Source organism: Eptatretus burgeri, chromosome 6, assembly GCF_056783735.1.
Source record: "Eptatretus burgeri isolate ZD-2024b chromosome 6, Ebu_testis_v1, whole genome shotgun sequence".
Classification (NCBI taxonomy): domain Eukaryota; kingdom Metazoa; phylum Chordata; class Myxini; order Myxiniformes; family Myxinidae; genus Eptatretus; species Eptatretus burgeri.
The window spans coordinates 80,672,139-80,695,018 of NC_140966.1; the positions used below are offsets into that span (position 1 = coordinate 80,672,139).

Here is a 22,880-nt window from a genome sequence, read left to right on the forward strand (position 1 = left end):
ACAAACATGGATGTGTGTGTGTGCGTGCGTGCGTGTGTATGTTATTGTTATGTCTGGCTTTCTTCTTGGGGCTACGGTGCAGTAATTGCAGGGTGCCCAGTGGTCCCACATTTCCCACATTTTGCAAAATTTGTCCCACATTTTTGAAAAAATCCCACATTTCCCACATTTCCCACATTTTTGTCAACCTTTAAAAATTGTAATGGCTACAGAAGATTTCTTAGCATTGTTAAGCCCAAAAATCTGATAGGGTTTTGCACCCCTGGCCTCTGGAGCATTTTTTTAGGTGTCATTTAATGCACTTTCAATCTTTCTGCTGTAGTAATAAATATAAATAATTGATGGTTATTATAAAATAACACATTTCTCTTCATCATCATGTTCACTGTGTCTGTGATGGTTTTTTAATGCTGAAAGTGTAAGACAACACCATATTGTGATTGCGTATTTATAAATGGCTTTTAAAAGATGTACCATTTGAGGTACTTATTTGGAATACTGGTAATGCTGGTACATGTAATGTTAACATTCACAACAATTTAACTTGCATATAAGGTGTTTTTTTCCCTTTCATGATGCATGTATATTGGATTGTTGCTTGGCATATACATGTATATACAATTCCTTAACCTATTTGCTTTCCTGCTTACAGGTATAGCTGTAGAATCTGTTTTACAAGCAAGAGAACATATTATTAATTCATCAAAATGCCACGACATACAACAAAATTTAATGAAAATTGGATGAATAGTGTGGACAAGAATGGGCATGCGCTTAGCCAGTGGGTACAAAATAAATCAGACCAGGAAGCTCATTGTGCGTTGTGCAAGAAAGACATTGATATTAGCAATGGTGGTGTTTATCAACTGCAAAGACATGCTGAAGGAACAAAGCATATTAGAGTGGCTAAAATTGCAATTGCATCTGGACAGTCAAAGCTGAAAATTGTGTCAGGTGGGGTATATTTGTCACAAGCATCAACCTCTGGAGCATCCCAAAAATGGACTTTCACACCAGGACAAAGTTACAAAAGCAGAAGCTATATGGGTCATGAAAGTTGCACAAGACAATTTATCTTTCAGATCATGTGATAAGATAGCTGAAACATTTCAAGAAATGTTCGCCGACAGTGATGTTGCAAGGGATGTGAAACTTAACTGTAGTAAAGTCTCATATGTAGTCTCACATGGACTTGGTTCTTTCTTTCATGAAGATCTTGTTACAAAGATTAGGAACACTTCTACATTTTATGCCATCTTGTTAGATGAAACTACTAATGACCAGATGAAAAAGCAACTCGATATCCATATTCGTTTTTGGAATGATGGATTGATTGACACACGCTACCTGAAGTCAAAGATGTTGGGTCATGCAACTGCTCAAATTTGGAGGGACACCCTTTCAGACGCATTGGAAGAAGATGGTCTTGATTTAAAAAACATGATTATGCTGGGAATGGATGGACCTAATGTAAACAAAGCAGTATGGGAAAAAATGGATGCAGACTGCAAGGCTGCAGGTTCCCATGGGCTTGTTGATGTAGGATCATGCAACATACACACAGTACACAATGCATTTGGAAAAGCAATGGGTGTTCTAGAACCGTGGGGCATAGACAGTTTTCTTGATCAGCTATTCAAGTTCTTCCATCAAACGGCATCACGTAAAGAGGACTACTCCCAAATTCAAGCTTTGATGGAGGTGGAGAACCATGTTCTTCTACGCTATGTTAGCAATCGATGGTTGAGCATTGGCCCTGTATTGGAAAGAGTGATAGAGCAATGGAAAAGTTTGGTTGAGTACTTCACTGTCTTCCTCCCAAAAGAAAATGTGATGCTGCTTATCTCTAGTCAGAGATACAAAGACGTTAGAAAACAGCTGTGTGACCTGACCCTGCTCAGATTGCACTTCTTGCAGTACCTTACCAGTGCATTTAATGGCTAACCTAATCAGTCTCAAGAGCCACTCATACATGTTCTTTATTCAGAGCTCTCAGATCTCTTGAAGAACATACTTAAGAAATTTCTGAAATGTGAAGTCATAAAAGACAAAGAAGGCCAAGATTTGCTTGATACTGACATTATGAAGCCCACTTGGCACTGATAGTTGTACTCCAGAATGTAACCAGTTTGAGTTATAACATCTTAAATAAAAAACTAAAGTGTTTTGAAAGTCCAATATTAATATGTGTTATATTTGCATCGTGTACACTCCTGAATTTGTGCATTTTAATTAAGATTACATCTACTGTTATATACTGAAATATGCACAATAGTATAAAGGCTTTCATCAATGCTAACCTAATCATGAGGTATACATGATATTTATGCAACCATAGGCTATACATGTACTAAGTAAGATGATGTAACCATACAGACACTATATTGCTTCATGTAGGAGTTATTATGTATATTTTTTTTCATTGAAATAGGTGGATATAGGATGTTTACTGCTTATAATGTTGATACCATACAATCTGAGCACCTAATTAGTTTGATAGCTTTAACTGCATTCAAATTTTGAAATCCCACATTTTTTTTGGCAGTCACTGGGCACACTGTAATTGGTCTTTATTTTGAACACACACTTTCACATACACAAACACATACACATACACATACACATACACATACACATACACATACACATACACATACACATACACATACACATACACATACACATACACATACACATACACATACACATACACATACACATACACATATACACACACGACACAACACATGACTGTTAGATGAGACAAACACAGTCACTGAGCTTGAGGGGAAGTGCCATCACTTCCTGGGGTACTCTGCATACCAGTGATGTCCCAACAATGGCACCGCATTGCTCACCACATTCGGCACAGTATTTGGCCAACGTTCGAACCACCGACCTGCCAGATTTGTCGCGGACGCTCAAACCATTACTCCACCTAGTCTGTGCTCAGTTGGTTCACAGACTTGCAGAAGAGCAAAGGGGAACAGGGAGACAGACATGGCACATGAATGGATGAGTGAAATAAAATAAAGGAAAAAAAAGGGGGGGTGTCGGTGTTGTCAGTGGGAGTGGAAGAGGTTCGGCGTGGGTACTGGAGAATGTATGAGGTGACTCTTGAAGGACTAGATGTATGACATCAGGAGTCATTTCCACAGAGAGGTGAATATAGGCATGAAGTAATGGTGAAGAATGTTGAATTAAGAATTGGGGAAGGTATCCAGGTACATATGATTCTATAATAACTTATGTGACCTGGGTGGGTAAAGAGAGGAAAGAGGGTCGAGACGGTGGGAAGAGCGAGACCAGAAGTGGTTACGCTATTTATTCAGTTTGCATGAATGTACAAATGTAGCTTGCTGACTCTGGCATTTCTCATGGGGATTACCCCTCAGCTGGACCATGCTGGCATTAACATATGACCATGCCACGCGAGGCCTCCCTGATTGTGCAATTTGGTCCCGACTATCATAGCTTTACTGCTTGAATCCATTCACAGTCTCTCTTTGTTCCACTCATTGGCACATTAAACTAACCCACTGTGCTCTGTGGTGTTCTGTTTTTAGCTTTGCCATTTATTCCGTTTGTATGAATGTAGATGCTGGGAAGCTATTCCGTTGTGGATTTGCCAATGATGATGTCAGGCATGGTTTCATGAAACCTGGTGGAATGTCATTAAAATTGCATATTTAGTATTAATTCTCTCACTGTGTATCACCATATTTGGTCAGTATTGTTTCAGGTTTCACAATGGCAAGGAGATTCCATTCCACCCTTGGTTTCAGGTGTTTTCATGATTTGGTTTCAGGTGGTTTCATGATTACAGACCTATATTCTGTGCATCATGATTCCATCTGCATACTGGAGGGCTATATTGTTACCTCCGCCAACAAAGGTGGACGGAGGTTATGTTTTCACTCCTGTTTGTCTGTGTCTTTGTTCGTCTGTGAGCATGATATCTCAAAAAGTTATGGACGGATTCGGGCGAAACTTGGTGGACAGGTGGGGTGTTTCACATGGACGAATTGATTCGATTTTTGTGAAGGTCTGGATCTGGATACTATAGTTTAAAAAAAAAAAAGTGATTCTTCACCATTGAGAGATTTGGCCAATAATGATATATAGCATGATATCTCAGGAAGTTATTGATGTATTTGGACAAAACTTGGTGGATGAGTTGGGTAAGTGCCCAGAACAAGCCAATTAGATTTTGATTCAGGTCCGGGTCCCGATTCGGCCCATCAGTGGGATAGAAAATGTAAGCTGTTCAGCCTGGCAGTGATATGCGCTCCACCAAGTGCCATTTTAGTTCAATTGTGCATTGTTTACTTGTGGGTTAAGCTGACCTGTGCTGGAGAATCTTTTGTCCATTCTGTTTTTATGCCTCCGCCGATGAAGTCGCCAGAAGCATTATGTTTTCAGGTCGGACGTCTGTCTGTCTGTCTGTGCTTCCCTTTTGCAATTCATTTTCCTTGTAACCGCTTGTCCGATTGACATTGAATTTCCACCAGAGGTGGAACTACTCATGTATAATGTTGCAATGATAATTTTTACGTCATAGGTCATGTGGTGTGCCAGCCACGTTGGAAAAAAAGGGAAAACATTGCACCTCTATCTCCAAAACCACTCCAAGGAAAAAAATTGAAACTTGGCACATGTCAAGTTCTGCCTATGAGGAATAAGTGTTATTAACCATGACGTCATCAGTGAAGTGCTATCCTTGCCAAAATTTGACATGTAGAACACTTTATCCGATGAGTATGAACATTTTTTGAGTTTCATCTCGGGATAAATTGGTCAACAACAAAAAAAAACATTGATGATGTCATTGGTCACGTGGTTCGGCAGTCATATTTAAAATATATATATTTTAAAAACCTTTAAAAAAAAACCTTCCTCGCCAAAACAGCTGAACAGATCGAGGCAAAACTTATTGTATGACCGTATGACCGCCTATCCATGAGGAACAAAAAGTTCCCTCCCTTTGACGACAAAGGTCAACATGCTTTGGCAGCCATATTGAATTTACCCATAAACCCATAAAAAAATCTTCTTCTCCAGAATGTCTTGACAGATCGAGAGGAAAGTTCATACACATGTTCCCCAAGTCTTGTGGATACCAGGGTGTTCATGAATAATTGATAGGTCACATGGTTTGGCAGCCATATTGGATTGATGTAAAATATTTTAAAAGTTATTTGTGTTGAACCGCTTAATCGATCGACGGAAACTTAACAGATATCATCTCACACCATTGCCGCATATAGTGTGAAAAGGATGACGTCATCAGTCATGTGGTTTGGCAGCCATCTTGGAAAGAAAAACGCACCTTATCCGATTAACACGCAACTTCACAAACCTGATCCCATATCCAATTAGAGGCATAATGTAAACTTGTGTCGTGGGTCATGTGGTTCGGCAGCCATATTGGATTGAAAATATTTTTTTTAAACCTTCAAAAATCTTTTTCTCTGAAATGGCTTAACAGATCGAGGTGAAACACCACACAAATGATCTGCTAGCATTATGGAACATATGATGTAAATGTTAACGTCATCGGTCACATGGTCTGACAGCTATGATATTTTTGAAGAATAAAGCTTTAAAAATCTTCTTCTCCAGAACTGCTTGACAGATCGAGGGGAAACTTCACACACATGTTCCCTAAGGCGTGGGGATACCAGGGTGTTCATGAATAATCAATATGTCGCATAGTCTGGCAGCCATTTGGACTGAATGAAAATCTTAAAAAAATTATTTCTCTTGAACCGCTTCATCAATCGACTTGAAACATCAAAATTATGATCGAATAGTCGTGGGGAATATGTTTTAAATTTCAATCTGATTGGACACATGGTCTGGCAGCCAGAATTATTTAAATTTGGATTCTTTTTTTTATTGTTTATTTTTTGCAAGTACTATAATGATTTAATAATGTGGATGGAGGCATAACTGTCCACGTCACGACGTCAGAGTGCCGTTCCAGTTAGTTCTTATGTTTCTTCATGTTTTTTTTTTGTGTTTTTTACAATGATTGTCATGTAAGCTCTGTTTACTAAGCAAATTAAGTTATTTCTTTGTTAAACTACTCAAGACAAATGTAGGACAGAACGAACAGTTCCTGCAATGTATTTATCCAAATATGAGTCCACATAATAAATATGCAAACTTAACGTCATGAAAGCGTGTTGTTATCTGAAATTGATGACACCTTTGCTCTGCTGTTATCATAATCGATTTCAATGGACTTTTAGGTATTGATTTTGTCGCTATGCCACCGATGCAGTGTAGCTCTCCCTTCACATTGTTATGGTAGTCAATGTGTTAATTTAGAATTGTGTCAGGGTCTTTAATGGGATCCTTTAATATACATTGGCATATTTAATGAGTGCTATGAGGCAGTATATCTATTCATTTTTATCAGGTGGTCCTTTCATTCCGCTTGAAAACTGTTTGAGATGTCCGATAATTGACATCTATTCAGTGCACTGGCCATTTTTGCGTTACCCCCAGCACTGGCAGCCGTTCCAGGAGTTCATCAGAAGAAGGATGATCAGCGCAAGAATCTGACAAGAAGAAAGGTAACAACTGGCATTCTCATGCATGTTTCGCTTAATTTATTTTTAATGAGCTTTATGAATGGAGTACTGGGTGGGGTCTTGTGCTTGGGAATGTTTAACTTGCAGGCTTGTGAGATGATGGATGCTTATGGCAGTTTTATCAAAGCCGTTTTTCTCCCATTCCTAAGCTAAGAGGGCCCTGATTTATTTTTCCTTTTTGGTGCTTTGAAACAAGTTCCCAAAACGAATTTCACCTCCATTTTTATCAAGACTGTCTTTGCTGACTCTCCAGGATCTTATTTCCAATGTTATAGCAATTCTTGAAATTCATGTAATCTGATTTTTCAATCACAATGGCTGTTGCTTTGTTTTGGGATATTGGAGTGGATTTACTGGACATGTAATTCCCCTTTCCTGATGAGCTGCAAGCTCTATGTGGAAACTGCATCTTAATTCTGCTTTTTGAAGCACATCTCATTTCCATTTCCGATTACATTCGTCTGACAGCTTTCTTTTGACATATAACCTCAGTGGTATAATTTCCTCCACCACCGAAGGTGGATGGAGGTGATGTTTCCACCACTGTCTGCTCGTCTGTCTGTGAGCACGATATCTCAAAAATTGTGGTCGGATTTGGATGAAATTTGGACAGGTTGGTATTGTGACAAGGACTATTTGATTAGATTTTGGTGAAGATCGGATCCAGATCTGATAATGTTAAAGTGATTTTTCACCATTGAGTGATGGGGCTAAAACAAGATATACATGTAGCATGATATCTCAAAAAGTTATGGAAAGATTCAGACGATACTTGGACAGAATTGGGTGTGGACAAGGACACATTGATTCGATTTTGGTGAAGATCTGGATCTGGATCCAAGAATTTTTAAAATCTCCAAGTAATTCTTCACAATTGAGAGATAGGGCCAAAAACGATAAATGGCTTGATATTTCAAAAAAATTGTGGATGAGTTGTGTAGATGTCAAGAGCAAGGCAATTATATTTTGCTTAAGGTCTGGATGTAGATCTGGTTTATAGGTGGGATACAAAATGTAAACTGTTCAGCCTGGCACAGGTATGCGCTCTAATGAGTGCTGTTCTCTTTGTTAGAACATGCGCTCTGATTCTCAAGGATGACTGTTTGATTGTGGCGCTGGCATAGTCACACCAAAAACTTAAAAAAAATATGTTGCATGCTGTTTTGTCACTTGACCCTCAGCATGTGTAGGACAGAGATCAGTTGCCATCCTTGGGGAGCTAGGAAATTCTTCAATTTTTCCACTGATTGCAGAGAGAAGAATGTCGTAAAGATGGCATCACCGGTTCCCAAAGTGCCCAGGAAGTTGTCACTTTTATGTTCAGCAAGTTTGTCTTAGGTTATTTCTGGTATTGTCTCATGTATTTGTCTGCAAGTGTGTGCGTGGTTTGTGTTGCACCTTCTTCATGAGCCTTCGATCCTTTAAATAAATGAATTTAAAAAAAGATTGAACTGCTTGAGGTTTGACAAACAAACGATGTATTCAGATATCTGATCCAGAGTTTTTTGTTATCAACTTCGACTGTAGAAAGATCCGCGATTGAAGATTCCTCTTTCTCCTCGTACGGAACGCATGTGCCCTGATCTCAACTGGGCCAGCGTGTATCCTTCAGCTGCAGTCTTCAAGCCATGGAGCGTGCCCCTCCCTGTTCGTATGGGCTATCCAGTCAAGCTTGGAGTCCCCCCAAGCAAGGAGGGAAATGCAGAGCTTCTCAAGGTTTGTGTATTGTTTTTGCTCTTTGGTCCTCCTTGTATCATCATAAGATTTTCAGAAGGAGCTGCACATACATAAGTGCAGCTTAGATGCTGCTCAGAATTTCTACTTTAAAAAAATAATCCAGATTAATATAAAGAGCCTTTGTTAACTGATAATGGTGAGTCATGATCATTGCAAATTTACCTTGTACTCTTGTTGAGAAACCCAGACTCGGTGGTGTAATGGTTAGAGTGTCCGCTCTGAGTCTGGGAAGTCGGTGGTTTAAACCTCGGCCGAGTCATACCATACCATTCCTACATCCTTTTACATTTTTACCTCCACCCTGAAGCTGTACGGAGGTTATGTTTTCTACCCTGTCTGTTTCTTTGTCTGTGAGCAGGATATTTCAAACCATTGTGGGCGGATTCGGACGAAACTTGATGGCCAGGTTCGGTGTGTGATGAGGATGAAATGATTAGATTTTGGTGAAGATCCAGATCAGGATCCAACTACTATAATTTTTAAAGTGATTCTTCACCATTCAGTGATAGAGCCAAAAATGATATCCTGTATATCACTGTGTCTCAAAAACTTGTGGACGGATTACAACAAAACTTGGTGGATGAGTTGGGGAGATGACACTAAATAGCTGATTAAATTTTGGTTTATGTTCAGATGTAGATTCAGCCTATCAGTGGCATACTAAACGTAAATTGTTCAGTTTGGCGGAAGTATGCCCACTCCCGAGTGCCGATCTTGTTAACATGATGTAAATGAGGAACTGACTGATTAATTTTATATAAGCCAGAGGTCAGCCGTGCTCGGAGAGGTCAGCCAACCAACACTTGCACTTTCATGAACATATGTTTCTTGAAAGTAGTTTATTTCATGTTACATTAAGTAATAATGAACTTTTTTTTTCAGCTGTACTCAAAAGAGATGCGACAACTTGCCAAAGTTGTTGTCTTGTAATCTTAACTTATCCGGCTTTCCTTCTGTAACTTAATATTTTTTGTGAACCTACAATTAATGTTATTTTCTTTCAGTTTATGGACGTAATATTTCAGTCACTTTTTCCCCTCCTTTTATTCATCTTCATTTTGCTGTTCACCTTCTTTGCCATCTGTGCAGTTAATATAAAGTGAGGGCCAAACGACTCACATCATTAAAACATCACAGCGCTGTCAAAATTCCGTGTAAATTGTTAACCAATTTCCCAGGCACGTTATGTGCTGGATTGCTGTCTTGAATAGTGTTTCAGATGGTTCAGTCAGAGTTCAGAACAATATCCTGAAGGTTGTCACAAGTTTTGATCAATTAAGGTAATTTACAGAAAGTAATTGACTGGTGTCCTGCAGTAAATTTACACAAGGAATGAAACTTTCAGATTTCCTATGGCAGCAGTGGCTGCACGTAGTTTTGCAGCTGTTATTGTAAATTAACACATTTATTCCTTCCTTGTGCTTTATGGAAAGAGAAATAGAAATGCACATCCTTTACTTGCATAATTCTTGGGTGATAAAGGAAGGATCATCTTTTGCTCATTCTTTCATTATAGCACCAAATCTGAGGTTCACCGAAAAGTCCTTCACTTTTTCAAAGGACGAGCATATATGACCCGACCATCACTTCGCTGAGGGGAATACCAATCTTTGCTGCGATAGCTAATCTATGGGGGCTGGGGGTTGGGGGGGGGCAAGAACAAAAAAGGATTCCTGGGAGATCCTGCCTTTCATGTGGAGATAACCAGCATCGCAAGTTGCCGTTTGCAGTTTTGCCACGTGTGCCCATGTATACCCATGCACAAACCGACCTTTATTTTTTTATTTTTGCGTCACAAACCTCCCAGGAGTTCCCTGAATTCATTGAAATCCATTAATCCATTCTCAGGTTTTAACATGATAAAAAAAAATAATCAGACATACACAGCTCCTTTTATTATATAGATTTTTAAGCTTCCCCTCTGATAGGGGAAGGCTTATTCCTGTTATTGTGTTTGTTTCCACAATTAGCACCTGCAATTTTTAATGGCACCTCAGAGTTTCTTCAACCCCCGAGGAGTACGAACCCACCATTTAGGTTTTTCAATTTCTTCCTTTTTTTTCTGCCAATTTACAAGCTGTATCGCAGAGTCGGCTGGGACTTTCGGAATGAAATTTGCATCAATAATAGAAATTCTGAAGTATGCCAGGTTGACTTTTTTTTAACCTTGACCTAATTTTAAGGTCATGACCCAATTATAAATATTTTAACATTTTTCACCATTTCACCAACTCGACTAAAGTTTGCTATCTAGATGAGAAGGAAATTGCTCTCTCGGTAGTCTAGAGCTTGGTGCATTTATGCTTAATTTACATCATACCCTTTTGGGTTAAAGGTCTAAGTCAAATGGCGGTGTGAGAAAAATAACGCATTTTTGTCATTGTTAAATTTTGCCAATGCGGAATCTTAGACAGCTTAGCCTTCTAAGATGTTCTTGCATCATAATATCATAATAGTAGACCCGCATTGATGATGTACACCTGATGTTTGATGTGTCCTTGACCTACTTTTTTCGGATTGTGACCTAATTAACAAAAACACCTTTTTTGATCATAACTTGAGTATTTTTCCTCAGATTTTTATGATGGTGAGTTTTATGGATATATTGTATCTGGGGACACATTTTCTTAATTTGCACTCTATGTTAAAGGTCAATGTCGTATGGTAGTCTGAAAATGTTTTTGGCTATCATTGGATCACCGGTGTTGGGGGGAAGCTTACCCTTGGCGATCGCTTTGTGATCGTAGATATAGAGTTTCACCTGCCCTTTCAGACCATGTTATGGGGTTGGGTGGAAGCGGGTTGCCTGCTCGACCAGGTCAACATTTGTAATCTGCGTGAGTTTGGTTGCTTTATTCATATTGACCTTGTATCATCACATGAGAGACATGAAAATATATAGAAGCTCCAATTGATGTCAGCAGGTTCAGAAAATGCACTACTCAAGTGAAGACTGTCTTAAATTTAAAACAATCTTATTTGACTAAACTAGTATCAATAGGTTATCATGCATGTGTTTCTTCCAAAACCTTTGGTCATAAAATTCACCACTTTTTACCCCTTAGCCTGAATTGGCTAAGGGGTATTGTCGTCATAGGCGTTGTCCGGGCGTCTGTCAACTTTTGGTTTCCGTCAATTTCGAGGAGAATGCCTTGTCCGATTAAATCCATTTTTGCAGGGTATGTTGGGGTTGAGTAGAGGAAGGTTCCTTTCGAAAATGGGCGCGCTGCGATTTTCAATGTGGCCTCCATGGCAGCCATCTTGAAATTGGTTTCCGTCGATATCGAGGAGAACGCCTTTTTTTTTTTTTTTTTTTTTTGTATACCTTGGTCGAGGCTCGTATGAGAGCTAACACACAACTCACAGCAAGGAGGCATGAGAAAAGAGGGGCGGGAGTGGAAGGGACAAAACAGTGGGGAACAGACACATTAGGTGAACTGTGGAAGGGAGAGGGATGGGGATGGGACGGGGAACATGGCGAAGAGAAGATGGACATTTCAGGGACTTTCAGGAAGGAAAGTAGGAGAAATGAAGGAAGTGGGCTTGGGTGGATTATCGGGGGTAGAAAAGATCGAGGATTTGGATGGGGGAAGATAAGAGGTGGTGGTGAACAGCTGTTTTGAAAGCCTGGAGGGAAGAATGGGAAAGAATAGAGTGAGGAAGTTTATTCCAAAGGCGGGAAAAAAGAGGAATGAAAGAGTGAAGATGAGCAGTGATTCGTGATTTTGGTAGTTTTACCAGAAGCGGGTTGTTGGCGGACCTTGAGCGCCCTGTGGAAATGTGGTGGGGACAAATCGCAGAGAGAGCAGGGGGGCAAGGCTGGAGAGGAGTCGGTAGAAGACAGAAAGACCACCGACCAACCTGCGGTGATTGAGTGAGAGGCCCAAAGACTCAGCTTCATTGCGGGAGATGCCGATGATCTTAAATGCCCTGGTTTCGACAGCGTGAAGCCGAGAAAGGTGGGAGGCAGGAGCACCAGCCCAGAGGGGAGAGCAGTACTCCATCAGGCTACGGACAAAAGCTTTGTAAGTGGTCAGGAGCTCAAGAGGGCCGAGGAAGGACTTAGCACGACGGAGGATTCCCAGTCGGCGACTGGCTTTTGAGGCGAGGTTGGAAATGTGACTTTCCCAGGAAAGGTCATGGCAGATAGTGAGACCTAGAAGCTTGAAAGAAAAGACTTCTTCCAGAGGATTGTTGAGAAAGTGGATGGGGGGGTTTTGTAAACAGTCCTTTCGAAGAGACATAGTGAGAGTGTGAGATTTGTCTGGATTGAAAGACATGTTCCACGTGTTGGACCAGTTTGTGATTTTATCCAGATCTGCAGTGAGTGAAGAAGCTGCTGCTTGCCGGTCTGAGGGATGACAGATGGTACGGCAGAGGGTGGAGTCGTCGGCAAAGAGAAATAGAGGATTTTCCAGAGAGTCCGAGAGATCATTTATGAAAACCAGAAAAAGAACAGGGCCCAGAACGCTACCTTGAGGAACTCCAGCCTGCACAGGAAGAGGGGATGAAAGAACTCCATTTAGGGCCACACGTTGACTGCGACAGGAGAGGAAGTCTGCGAGCCATGAGTGGAGATGGCCTTGAATACCATGGGAAGAGAGTTTGGTGAGTAGGGCAGGGTGCCAGACTGTGTCAAAAGCACGTGATATGTCCAGGGATACGGCTCGGATTTCCTGTCTGGCATTGAGGACCTCCATCCATTGATGGGAGAGCAGAAGCAGCATATCCAGGGTAGAGTGACCTGGTCTGAAACCAAATTGATGATTTGAAATCAAGCCATTGGAGAAGAGGAAGGATTTCATATCTGAGGCGATGATGGATTCCATCACCTTGCTGATGATTGGGAGAAGGCTGATTGGTCTGTAGTTATAGGGATCTGTTTTTGCACCTTTTTATGCAGGGCAGTGATGTTAGCAGATTTCCAAGCAGATGGCAGATGACCTTGGGCAAATGAGAGGGTGAATAGAACAGAGAGAGGGTGAGCAAGAGCAGAAGAGCAGGCTTTGAGGACACGTGGGCTGATGCCGTCTGGACCGGTTGCAGAATCTGACTCGAGGTTTGAAAGCAAGCTCTCCACCTTGTCAGGAGAAAAGGATACAGAGTCCAGGGACAGTTGGGTGCGACTGGGTAAAGTGGGTAGAGATAGTGATGGGTTTAGGACACAAGATTTAGCTGCAAACACCGAGTTTAGACATTCAGCTTTATCACGTGTGGAATCAGCAGTGCGGCCATTTGAGGTAAGGGAGGGGATGGAGGGGGAACATACACCAGAAACAGATTTGATTAAACGCCACCAGGATTTTGAGGAGGGAGAGAGGTTTGAGAGTTCAGACTTGAGATGAGAAAGATGTTGTTTTCTGGCTCTCCTGAGGGTAGATACACACTTGTTCCAAGCTTTGTGGAAAGAACTGAGATTGCCCTCAGTTGGGTTTGCTTTCCATGAGGCAAAGGCAAGTTGTTTCAGGACAGCTGCCTCGCCACAAGCTTCAGTAAACCAAGGGCGGGAGGAAGGGTAAGACAACTGAACACGAGAGGGGATAAATCTGTGCATGAGGGAGAGCAAGTTTCTTTGAAAGAATTCCCAGGATGAGTTGATGTTTGAGAAAGTAGTGATAGGAGACCAGTCTGTAAGTTTGATGGCTGCTCGGAGACCCTGCCAGTCGGCTTGAGTGAAATGCCAGACTCGACGGCGGTGAGGTGGTTCTCTGATAACAGCCAGAGAGATGTCCACTTTAACAAGGACGTGGTCAGAAGAACCAATTGGAGCGAAGGAAGAGCAGCAGATATTGTCAGGGAAATTTGTCAAAATCAGATCCAGAAGAGATGGAGTACCATTGGTTGAGATCCGGGTCGGGAAGTTGACCGATTGAGTCAGTCCCAATTGAGTCAGATTGAGTCAGCCTTATCCGATTAAATCCATTTTTGCAGTGTGTGTTGGGGCTGGGTAGAAGAAGGTTCCTTTCGATAACACTGAACAACAAAAATTTTTTACTGGAGATGTGTAAAGTGATTTAGACTAATTTGGGTACGCTGATTTCAAAAATCATAACCGTTTTGCTGTATCACGTCAGGATTTTCAGTAACAGAAATATTCCCATTGCCTAGAAGTCAGGATTTCAATGAAATTTACAAAAATTCATTTATTCATTTATTTCATCATGAATGCTTCAAAATTATAGAAATTACAGAAAAACTCCACTAGAATGTAATTAAAAATGCTTTAGGCATTTGGCTTTGCGTTTGTGCTGCTCTGTGTCAGTTTCACGATGCAGGAACCAGCAGAAATCGCCCATCATGTTCGGGTTGTGCCGCCCTTGGTAACGCGTCTCCATGAGTGAAATCTCTTGGTGGAATCGCTCGCCGTGCTCGTCCGAGACTGCTCCCAAGTTGTCAGGGAAGAAGTTCAGGTGCTGGTGTAGGAAATGGATTTTCAGGGACATCCTGGAGCCAAGTTTCCTGAAGGACTCCAGCAGCTGCTGCACTATTTCTTCATAGTTGTCCGCGCGCTCGTTCCCCAAGAAGTTGTCGGTCACAGCTTTGAAGCTCCTCCACGCTGCCAGCTCTTTGGGGTTTAGAGTTGTCGGAAAAGTTTCGTCCTTCATAATCTGTCGGATTTGCGGTCCAACAAAGACACCAGCCTTGATCTTGGCCTCCGACAAGGTGTTGCCAAACTTTTCCTTGAGGTATAAAAACCCACGCCCATTCAGATCCATTGCCCGTACAAAACTTTTCATCAAGCCGAGCTTTATGTGGAGTGGTGGAAGGAAAACCTTGGCTGGGTCGACAAGGGCGACATGCTTCACGTTGTGTCGACCAGGTACATGCTCTTTTCGCTCTTCCCAATCTTTCTTCGTCCAGTGATTCATGTCGTCTCTGCTATCCCAGAGACAAAGGAAGCACATGTATTTCGTGTAGCCTGACTGCAGCCCTAACAACAGCGCCACCACTTTCAAGTCTCCGCAGATGTGCCAGTTGAAGTCATTGTACTTGATGGAATCAAGCAGCTGCCGCATAGTCTCATAGGTCTCTGTCATGCCGAACGCGTGAGACAGTGGGACTGATGGTTTCTCGTTGCCATTGTGGAGCAAAACAGCCTTCAAGCTGTTCTTCCCCGAGTCGATGAAGAGGCGCCAGTCTGCAGGATCGTGATCACACCCAAGTTCTTTCAACAGACCGTTGATGTCACTGCAGAATGTCATCGTGTCTTCCATCTCAAATAACTCAGCCATGTCTCTGTGACGTGCTCTGAACAAGGATATCTTGGTGTTAGGTTCAAGTAGATTCCACTGCTGCAGCCTTGATCCAAGCAGCTCTGCCTTCGCCTTTGACAGCGAGAGATCTCTTACAAGATCATTTAAGTCTCCCTGGTTCAGAAGGTGTGATTCTTGAGTGTCGGGTTCAAAAGGTTCATCATCACCATCCTCTTCACCACTGCTTACAGCTATGTTCTGATCAGCTGGAGGTGTTGGAACGAGGTTCTCGTCATCATGAGGCACAGGTTTACGAGCAGAGACGCAGTCAGCGTACTTGATGTGACCTTTATTCTTCTTGTTGAAGCCGGCGATGCTTGTGCAGCAGAAATAACAATCATCATGATGATTCTGCGGCTCACGCCATATCATGGGCACCGCAAATGGCATGCTCGCGCGCTTGCCCACCAACCACTGAGTCAAGGTTGTGTGACAGCTTGTGCAGCAGATGTGTGGTGCCCAGCTCTGTTCTTGGTCCCCCACCTTACACCCGAAGTAGTGAAAGTAGGCGGCCTTCATTTTCACTGCTGTAGATATACTTCGCTGTTGATCTTTTTTGGTATACCGACCACAGACATAACAGAAGTTGTCAGGATGATTGGTACAGGAACGCCTACTCATCTTTATCTGAAAGAAAGAAATATAACACAAGTTAACAACAATTGTACGAAATAGACATGTTAAAGACATATGTAAATTTCATTGAAATCCTGACTTCTAGGCAATGGGAATATTTCTGTTCCTGAAAATTCTGACGTGATACAGCAAAACGGTTATGATTTTTGAAATCAGCGTACCCAAATTAGTCTTAATCACTTTACACATCTCCAGTAAAAAAAAATTTTTGAAATTTGTTGTTCAGTGTAATCAGTGCGATGCGATATCCAATATGGCGGCTCGGGCAGCTATCTTGAATTTAGTTTCCGGACAATAACTTGAGAATGGCTTGACGTATTGATTTCATTTTTGTGTGATATAATGGGGGTGTTTCGAGGAAGGTTCCTTTCGATATTCAGCGCAATCTGATATCCAATATGGCGGCTAGAGCAGCCATCTTGAATTTGGTTTCCAGACAATAACTTGAGAACAGCTTCACACATTGATTTTATTCTGGCGAGGTATAATGGGGTTGAGTATAGGAAGGTTCCTTTCCAAAATGGGCATGCTGCGATTTTCACTGTGGCCGCCACGGCAGCCATCTTGAAATTGGTTTCCGTCATTTTCGAGGAGAACGCCTTGTCCGATTAAATCCATTTTTGCTGGGTGTGTTGGGGTTGAGTAGAGGAAGGTTCCTTTCGAAAATGGGCATGCTGCGATTTTCAATATGGCCACCATCTTGAAATTGGTTTGCGTCAAGGGGCTGAGGGGTTACGCCCGCTTGCGGTGCTATTTTTTTGTAATGGTCATAACATTCACCAGTTTTTACAATTGTTGGTCACATTTAGCAGGTGTTCATCAAATAAAAATATGCACGTACATTCAGTAGGTGGTCATACATGAGAAGAAGTTTCTCAATATGACATTGACTGTGTACACAAGGAAGAAAAATAAATGTACCACAGACTGAATAATCCTGATTACATGTTCCCCATGTACCTTTTGCTTCAAACATGTCCAAGGTGGAGGGATATATAATGTTAATGCAGCATGCTTTTGCATGGCTTTGGGGTGGCATTCTTTTGAATCTTTTGCTAATGACCACAAATTAAGTTTGTACGAAGTTTATTTTTTGGAGAATGTGTTCCAATGTTCTGAAAGCCAATCTGATTGGGCAATAATTTGTGAGGCTCTAATTATGTCATTCTCCTGTGACCAGTTGTACGTAAGTTTCGTCAACAGTTTGAAACCACTTTCCGAGATCTGAACACACATAAACTCGCAAATGATCAACTAAATGTGTTTTGGGAAGAAGCAAACTCGATGGCATCTTGCTAGGACTTCCATACAATGTACGTCAATTCATAACATAAATCGACCGATGGTCGACATCCATCTGAAGTGCTGTTTGTTTCTTTTTTGTTTTTTTGTATACATGGTTCAGGCTCGCCAAAGAGCTCGAATAGAATGGAAGGGAACAAAATGGAAAGTGGGAAACACCACGAGCAGAGTAGAAAGAAGTGAGATTGAGATCAGGGAGAGGGGGAGAAAGACATGGGGGTGAGTAAGCTGCACACAAGCTGACTGAAAGACAAGAAGAAGAAGAAGAAGAAGAAGACAGTAGGAATGAAATAGAAAAGGAAAAAAAAAACAACCAACAAATTAAAAGAGGTGAGGAAAAGGGGGTGGTGGTGGAATCGCAATAACATGGAAAAGGAAGTGCTTCGGAATGGGGTCATTTGGGGTCGAGGCAATCATGAGTATGGATGATGGATGACCTGAGTTAGTGGTGAACAGATGTCTTTAAGCCCTGGAGGGAAGAATGGGACTGAAAAGACTGGAAGTTGGTTCTACTTGCAAGAGAAAAGAGGAACAAATAAGTGGAGGTGAGCAGTGAGCCTGGTTTTTGGGAGTTTAACAAGAAGAGGGTTACTGGAAGACAAGATATGTTGCTTGCAGAAACCTGAGATGGACAGAGCCAAGAGAGGGCTTGGGGTGCAAGATCAAAATGGAGGTGGTAGAATACAGCGGCCACCAACCTGTCTGCAATCTGAAAGTAACAGGCCATGACACTCAGCTTCGGCGCAGGAGATCCTAATGATTTTGAGGGCCTTGCTTTCCACAGCATCAAGAAGGGCAATGTGTGAGGTAGGGATGCCAGCCCAAAGGGGACAGCAGTACTCCATCAAGTTGCGACTGAAGGAATTTTTGGTTGTCAAAAGTTCAGATTGGCCAAGGAAAGGCCTTGCATGATTAAGGATGCTCATTCAGCAGCTAGCTTTGAAGGCCGTCTTGGAAGTATGGTCTGCTCAAGAAAGATCATGGCTAATGGTGAGTAAAAGCTGGAGTGACTTAACCTCTTCAAGTACTTTGTTTCAGAAGTAGATGGGAGGGTTTGCCAGATGGTCCTTTCAGAAAGTGTGTGTGTGTATATGTGTGTGTGTGTGTGTGTGTGTGTGTGTGTGTGTGTGTGTGTGTGTGTGTGTGTGTGTGTGTGTGTGTGTGTGTGTGTGTGTGTGTGTGTGTGTGTGTGTGTGTGTGTGTGTGTGTGTGTGTGTGTGTGATTTGTTCGGGTTGTAAGATGTATTATTAGTGTTTTACCAGCTCCTGATTCGATTGAGGTCTGCAGAGAGGTAAGAGGCAGGGTTTAAGAATGAGAAATGATATGGCAGAGGGTGGAGTCATAAACAAAGAGATGGGAAGGATTTTCCAGGGAATCAGAAATATCATTGATGAAGATGATGAACAAGACTGGGCCCAAGACTACCCTGGTGCACTCCATCCTTGAGTATATGAGAGGATCCCGTTAAGAGCTACACACAGAATACAGGAGTGGAGGAATTCGGTGAGAGGCAGCCTTGGAGATTAAGGCAGGGTGCCAGACTGTTTCAATTGCTTGAGATACGTCCAGAGAGGCAGCCATGATCTCATGTCTTAGATTGAGGGCTTCCATCCATTGTGGGTAGAATCGAAGCAGCTGTCTAAGGTAGAGTACCGAGGTCTGAAACTGAAATGATTATCTGAGATCAGGCCATTGGAGAAAAAATGGAGGATTTGATGTCAACTGCAATGATATATTCTATGACCTTGCTTGTTATTGGAAGCGAGCTAATATGCCGTTTTTGCACCATGTCTGTGTATTGTCGTGATGTTGGCTAACTTCCAGGCAGATGGAAGCTGATTCAGAGAGAGTGTTTGACTGAACAGAGCAGAAAGTGGATGAGCAAGAGCAGGAGAGCAGATTTTTAGGATGTGTGCACTGATGCCGTCTGGGCCTGTCGCAGAATTTGCCACAATTCTTGGTTTTCCAGAAATCTCTCCACCTTCTCAAGCTCAGGAGCAGTTGGGTACGAGAGGGTACATTGACCGAGTAACTTGCCCAGACACCTTGTTAAATCATCTCCAGGAACTTGTTTGGCATTCACCTCCTTTTGCGTTGATCTGTGGTTGATGCGTAACACAATCTCTTTTATTTATTTCATTTTTACTCTATTCTTCTTTTTGTCCTAAATGTGGAACCACCCTCCTGAATTTGTCCAAGTCCACTTTTTTGTCCATGGCTTCAAGCTTGTAGTATACCACCATTTCAGGTCATCCCTCATCCATACCTGTGATCTTTTCTACCCCCATTAATCTCATCTAACCAAACTCTCTTTCTTGAAGATTGCTCTGTTTCCTCCCCTCCTCTCTCTTCCTGCTCATTCATTCCCTTGCTTGTTGTGTCCATCTGTTGCCCCACTGTTAGTACATTGCCTTGTTACCTTCTTTCCTGAGCTTCGATCTTTTTACCAAAAATTAAAAAAGCTGCCTGCTCCAGAATGGGATGAAAACAAACTTTTCCAGTCATTATTCAGCACAAGACATAATGCATACCTCATAACACCATCCCTTGCCAACAATGCTCTTTGCCTGGACAAGAAGCATGTGATTTCTCATTTATTTTGCTATTTCCATGTGGTTTGGACATGTAAATGATGTTGCATCTGTTTTCAGTGCTTTCCCCATGTTTCTTTACTGTGACTGCCAAATTTAATATGCTCTCTTGATTACTTTTGCCCATCATTCTCTCTCTCTCTCTCTCTCTCTCTCTCTCTCTTTCTCTCTCTCTCTCTCTCTCTCTCTCTCTCTCTCTCTCTCTCTCTCTCTCTGTCTCTCTCTGTCTCTCTCTGTCTCTCTCTGTCTCTCTCTGTCTCTCTCTGTCTCTCTCTGTCTCTCTCTGTCTCTCTCTGTCTCTCTCTGTCTCTCTCTGTCTCTGTCTCTCTGTCTCTGTCTCTCTCTGTCTCTGTCTCTCTCTGTCTCTCTGTCTCTGTCTCTCTGTCTCTGTCTCTGTCTCTGTCTCTGTCTCTCTCTGTCTCTGTCTCTCTGTCTCTGTCTCTCTGTCTCTGTCTCTGTCTCTGTCTCTCTGTCTCTCTGTCTCTCTGTCTCTCTGTCTCTGTCTCTGTCTCTCTGTCTCTCTGTCTCTCTGTCTCTCTGTCTCTCTGTCTCTGTCTCTGTCTCTGTCTCTGTCTCTGTCTCTGTCTCTGTCTCTGTCTCTCTGTCTCTGTCTCTGTCTCTCTTTTTCTCTCTCTCTCTCCGTGACCTCAACATCCTCACCACAAACAGGTACAGACAAGATAGATAGCAGCATCCAAGATGTCATTGAAATCCTGGATCTTAGTAATGACCCAGGAAACCCATAACTCAGTGGCTCTGACTCCTCAATCGGCAGTTCGAGGGCCATGAATAGGATTTCCAGTCTCAGCAAAGATGACTGCATCATCTGCGAAATCAATGTCACAGATCTTGACATTCCCAAACAATGCACTGCAACTTGATCCCTCCAACATCCTCCCCAGAATCCAGTCCATACATGTGCTGAAAAGTGTGGGGGCCAGTGCACACCCCTGACAAATTCCAGTAACAACTGGAAATAAGTCAGAGATGGTATCAACATAACTCGCAGCACGCTCAGTACCAGAGTACAGTTCAGACATTAGATTGATCAGTTCTGGTGGCACCTCACGAAGACCAAGAATCCTCAAGATGGCATCCCGATTCACTGAATTAAACACTTTGCAGAGATGAACATAGGCTGCAAGCAGCCCCTGCAAAAACTCTCATCTGCGTTCGGTGAGGGCCCAAAGGGCAAAGATACCGTCAATCATCGATCTCTTTGGTGTAATGTCTGACTGTTCTGGGCACTGGTGCTCAAGCAGATGGCGGTGAAGCGTGTCAAAAATTATCTGAGCAAAGACCTTGCCCAGCACTGAGAGCAGCATCACCCCTTGGTCGTTGTTGCAGTCCTGGCGATCACCCTTTCCTTTCCAGAGATGGACAACAAGGCCCCTCTTCCAGTCAGTTGGGATGATGCCTGTGTTTCAGGCAGAGCACAGAACTGCATTCAACGACATGTGTAAAGCATTTCCACCAGCCTTGAGAAGTTCGGTGTGGATGTCACAAATCCCAGGTGCTTTAACCCATTTCAACCGGTTCACCGCAGCCTGTGTTTCCACCAGTGAAGGTGGATCACAGTTGATTGGATGGTGAGCAAGAGGGGATAGTAACACCCTTGACATTCATTCAACAGCCAGTGGATCAGTCTGGTACAGCCACTCAAACTAACCCGCCCAGCAGACCTTCACTTCACACTCCTCTGTCAAGAGCCCACCAGCCTCCGCTCTAACTGCAGTACACCGAAGGACAGGGTGGAGGAACGCAATTCGGAAATTCCCTCTAAAGCAGGTCTAGAATCATTTGACCACAGGTGTTGCTCTACCCCCTCACACATTCCTCGCCCATCGACCTCCTTATCCACCCCCAGCGCACATACAGTTTTACGCCTCAGCTCCCTGAACAGCTCAGCTCTGCCATTAAGCCTGGCCCTGTGGCTCGTCAATGGTATCCAGTGTCCCTTGAGACAAAAATCTTCTTCTCCCTACGGTGAATTCCAAGACATCTACTGGTAACATGAACGATGGTTGTCTTGAAGGCACTCCACAACTCTTCAGGATTCCCCGAATCACTGCCAACACCAGGCTTACTGACACACTGACACTTTTAGCTAATCTGAAATTTAATTTCCAGATAGGTTATTGTCATCGCGCACAGTTCGTCTGTCCGTCTGTCCATCTCCTTTTTCGACTTCTCCGGCCAAACCGCTGGGCCGATCTGGCTAAAGTTTGGCACCAACATTTCTCTCCTGTCCGTTAACAGGAATTGCAAAGCTCGTTCCAGTCACATGACTTTAAGTTGCTCAAAATGGCTGACTTAGTAAATTTATTCAAAAATCTTCTTCTCCATGTTTCTTTACAGAGGGGAGATACAGAGATTCTGACCCACCAGTCAGAATGTGACCAAATTTGGGTTGACAACATTAGACCAGGGGGAGATGTTAAATTGTGGAAGTAATGCTGATCATGTGACTCGAAGGATGTCAAAATGGCTTACTTGGTCAATTTTTTGGAAATTTGCGTAAATTTCTTCAAAAATCTTCTCTAGACCCACCAGTCAGAATGCCAACAAATTTGGGTGACAACATTCGGCGAGGGTAGGGATGTTAATTATATTCCAGAAGTCATGCGGATCACGTGACCAGAAGTGTGTCAAAAAGGCCGACTGAGTCAACTTTTTGGAAAATCGCATTAATTCCTTCAAGAGTCTTCGTCTGCAGACCCAGACCAACCAGTGAGAATGCTCCCAAATTTGGGTTACAATA

General features: G+C 42.5%; 1 protein-coding gene across 2 annotated transcripts in view; it reads left to right on the top strand.

Moving 5' to 3' along the window:
* The window catches only part of MRPS35 (mitochondrial ribosomal protein S35), a 66,147-nt gene that overhangs the window by 25,578 nt on the left and 17,689 nt on the right, over window positions 1-22,880 (top strand). For both annotated transcript variants that reach the window (XM_085885830.1, XM_085885831.1), the window contains exons 2-3: window positions 6,514-6,581; window positions 8,127-8,315. In XM_085885830.1, the coding sequence (XP_085741956.1) occupies window positions 6,514-6,581; window positions 8,127-8,315 (257 nt within the window). The remainder of the gene's footprint in view (window positions 1-6,513; window positions 6,582-8,126; window positions 8,316-22,880) is intronic.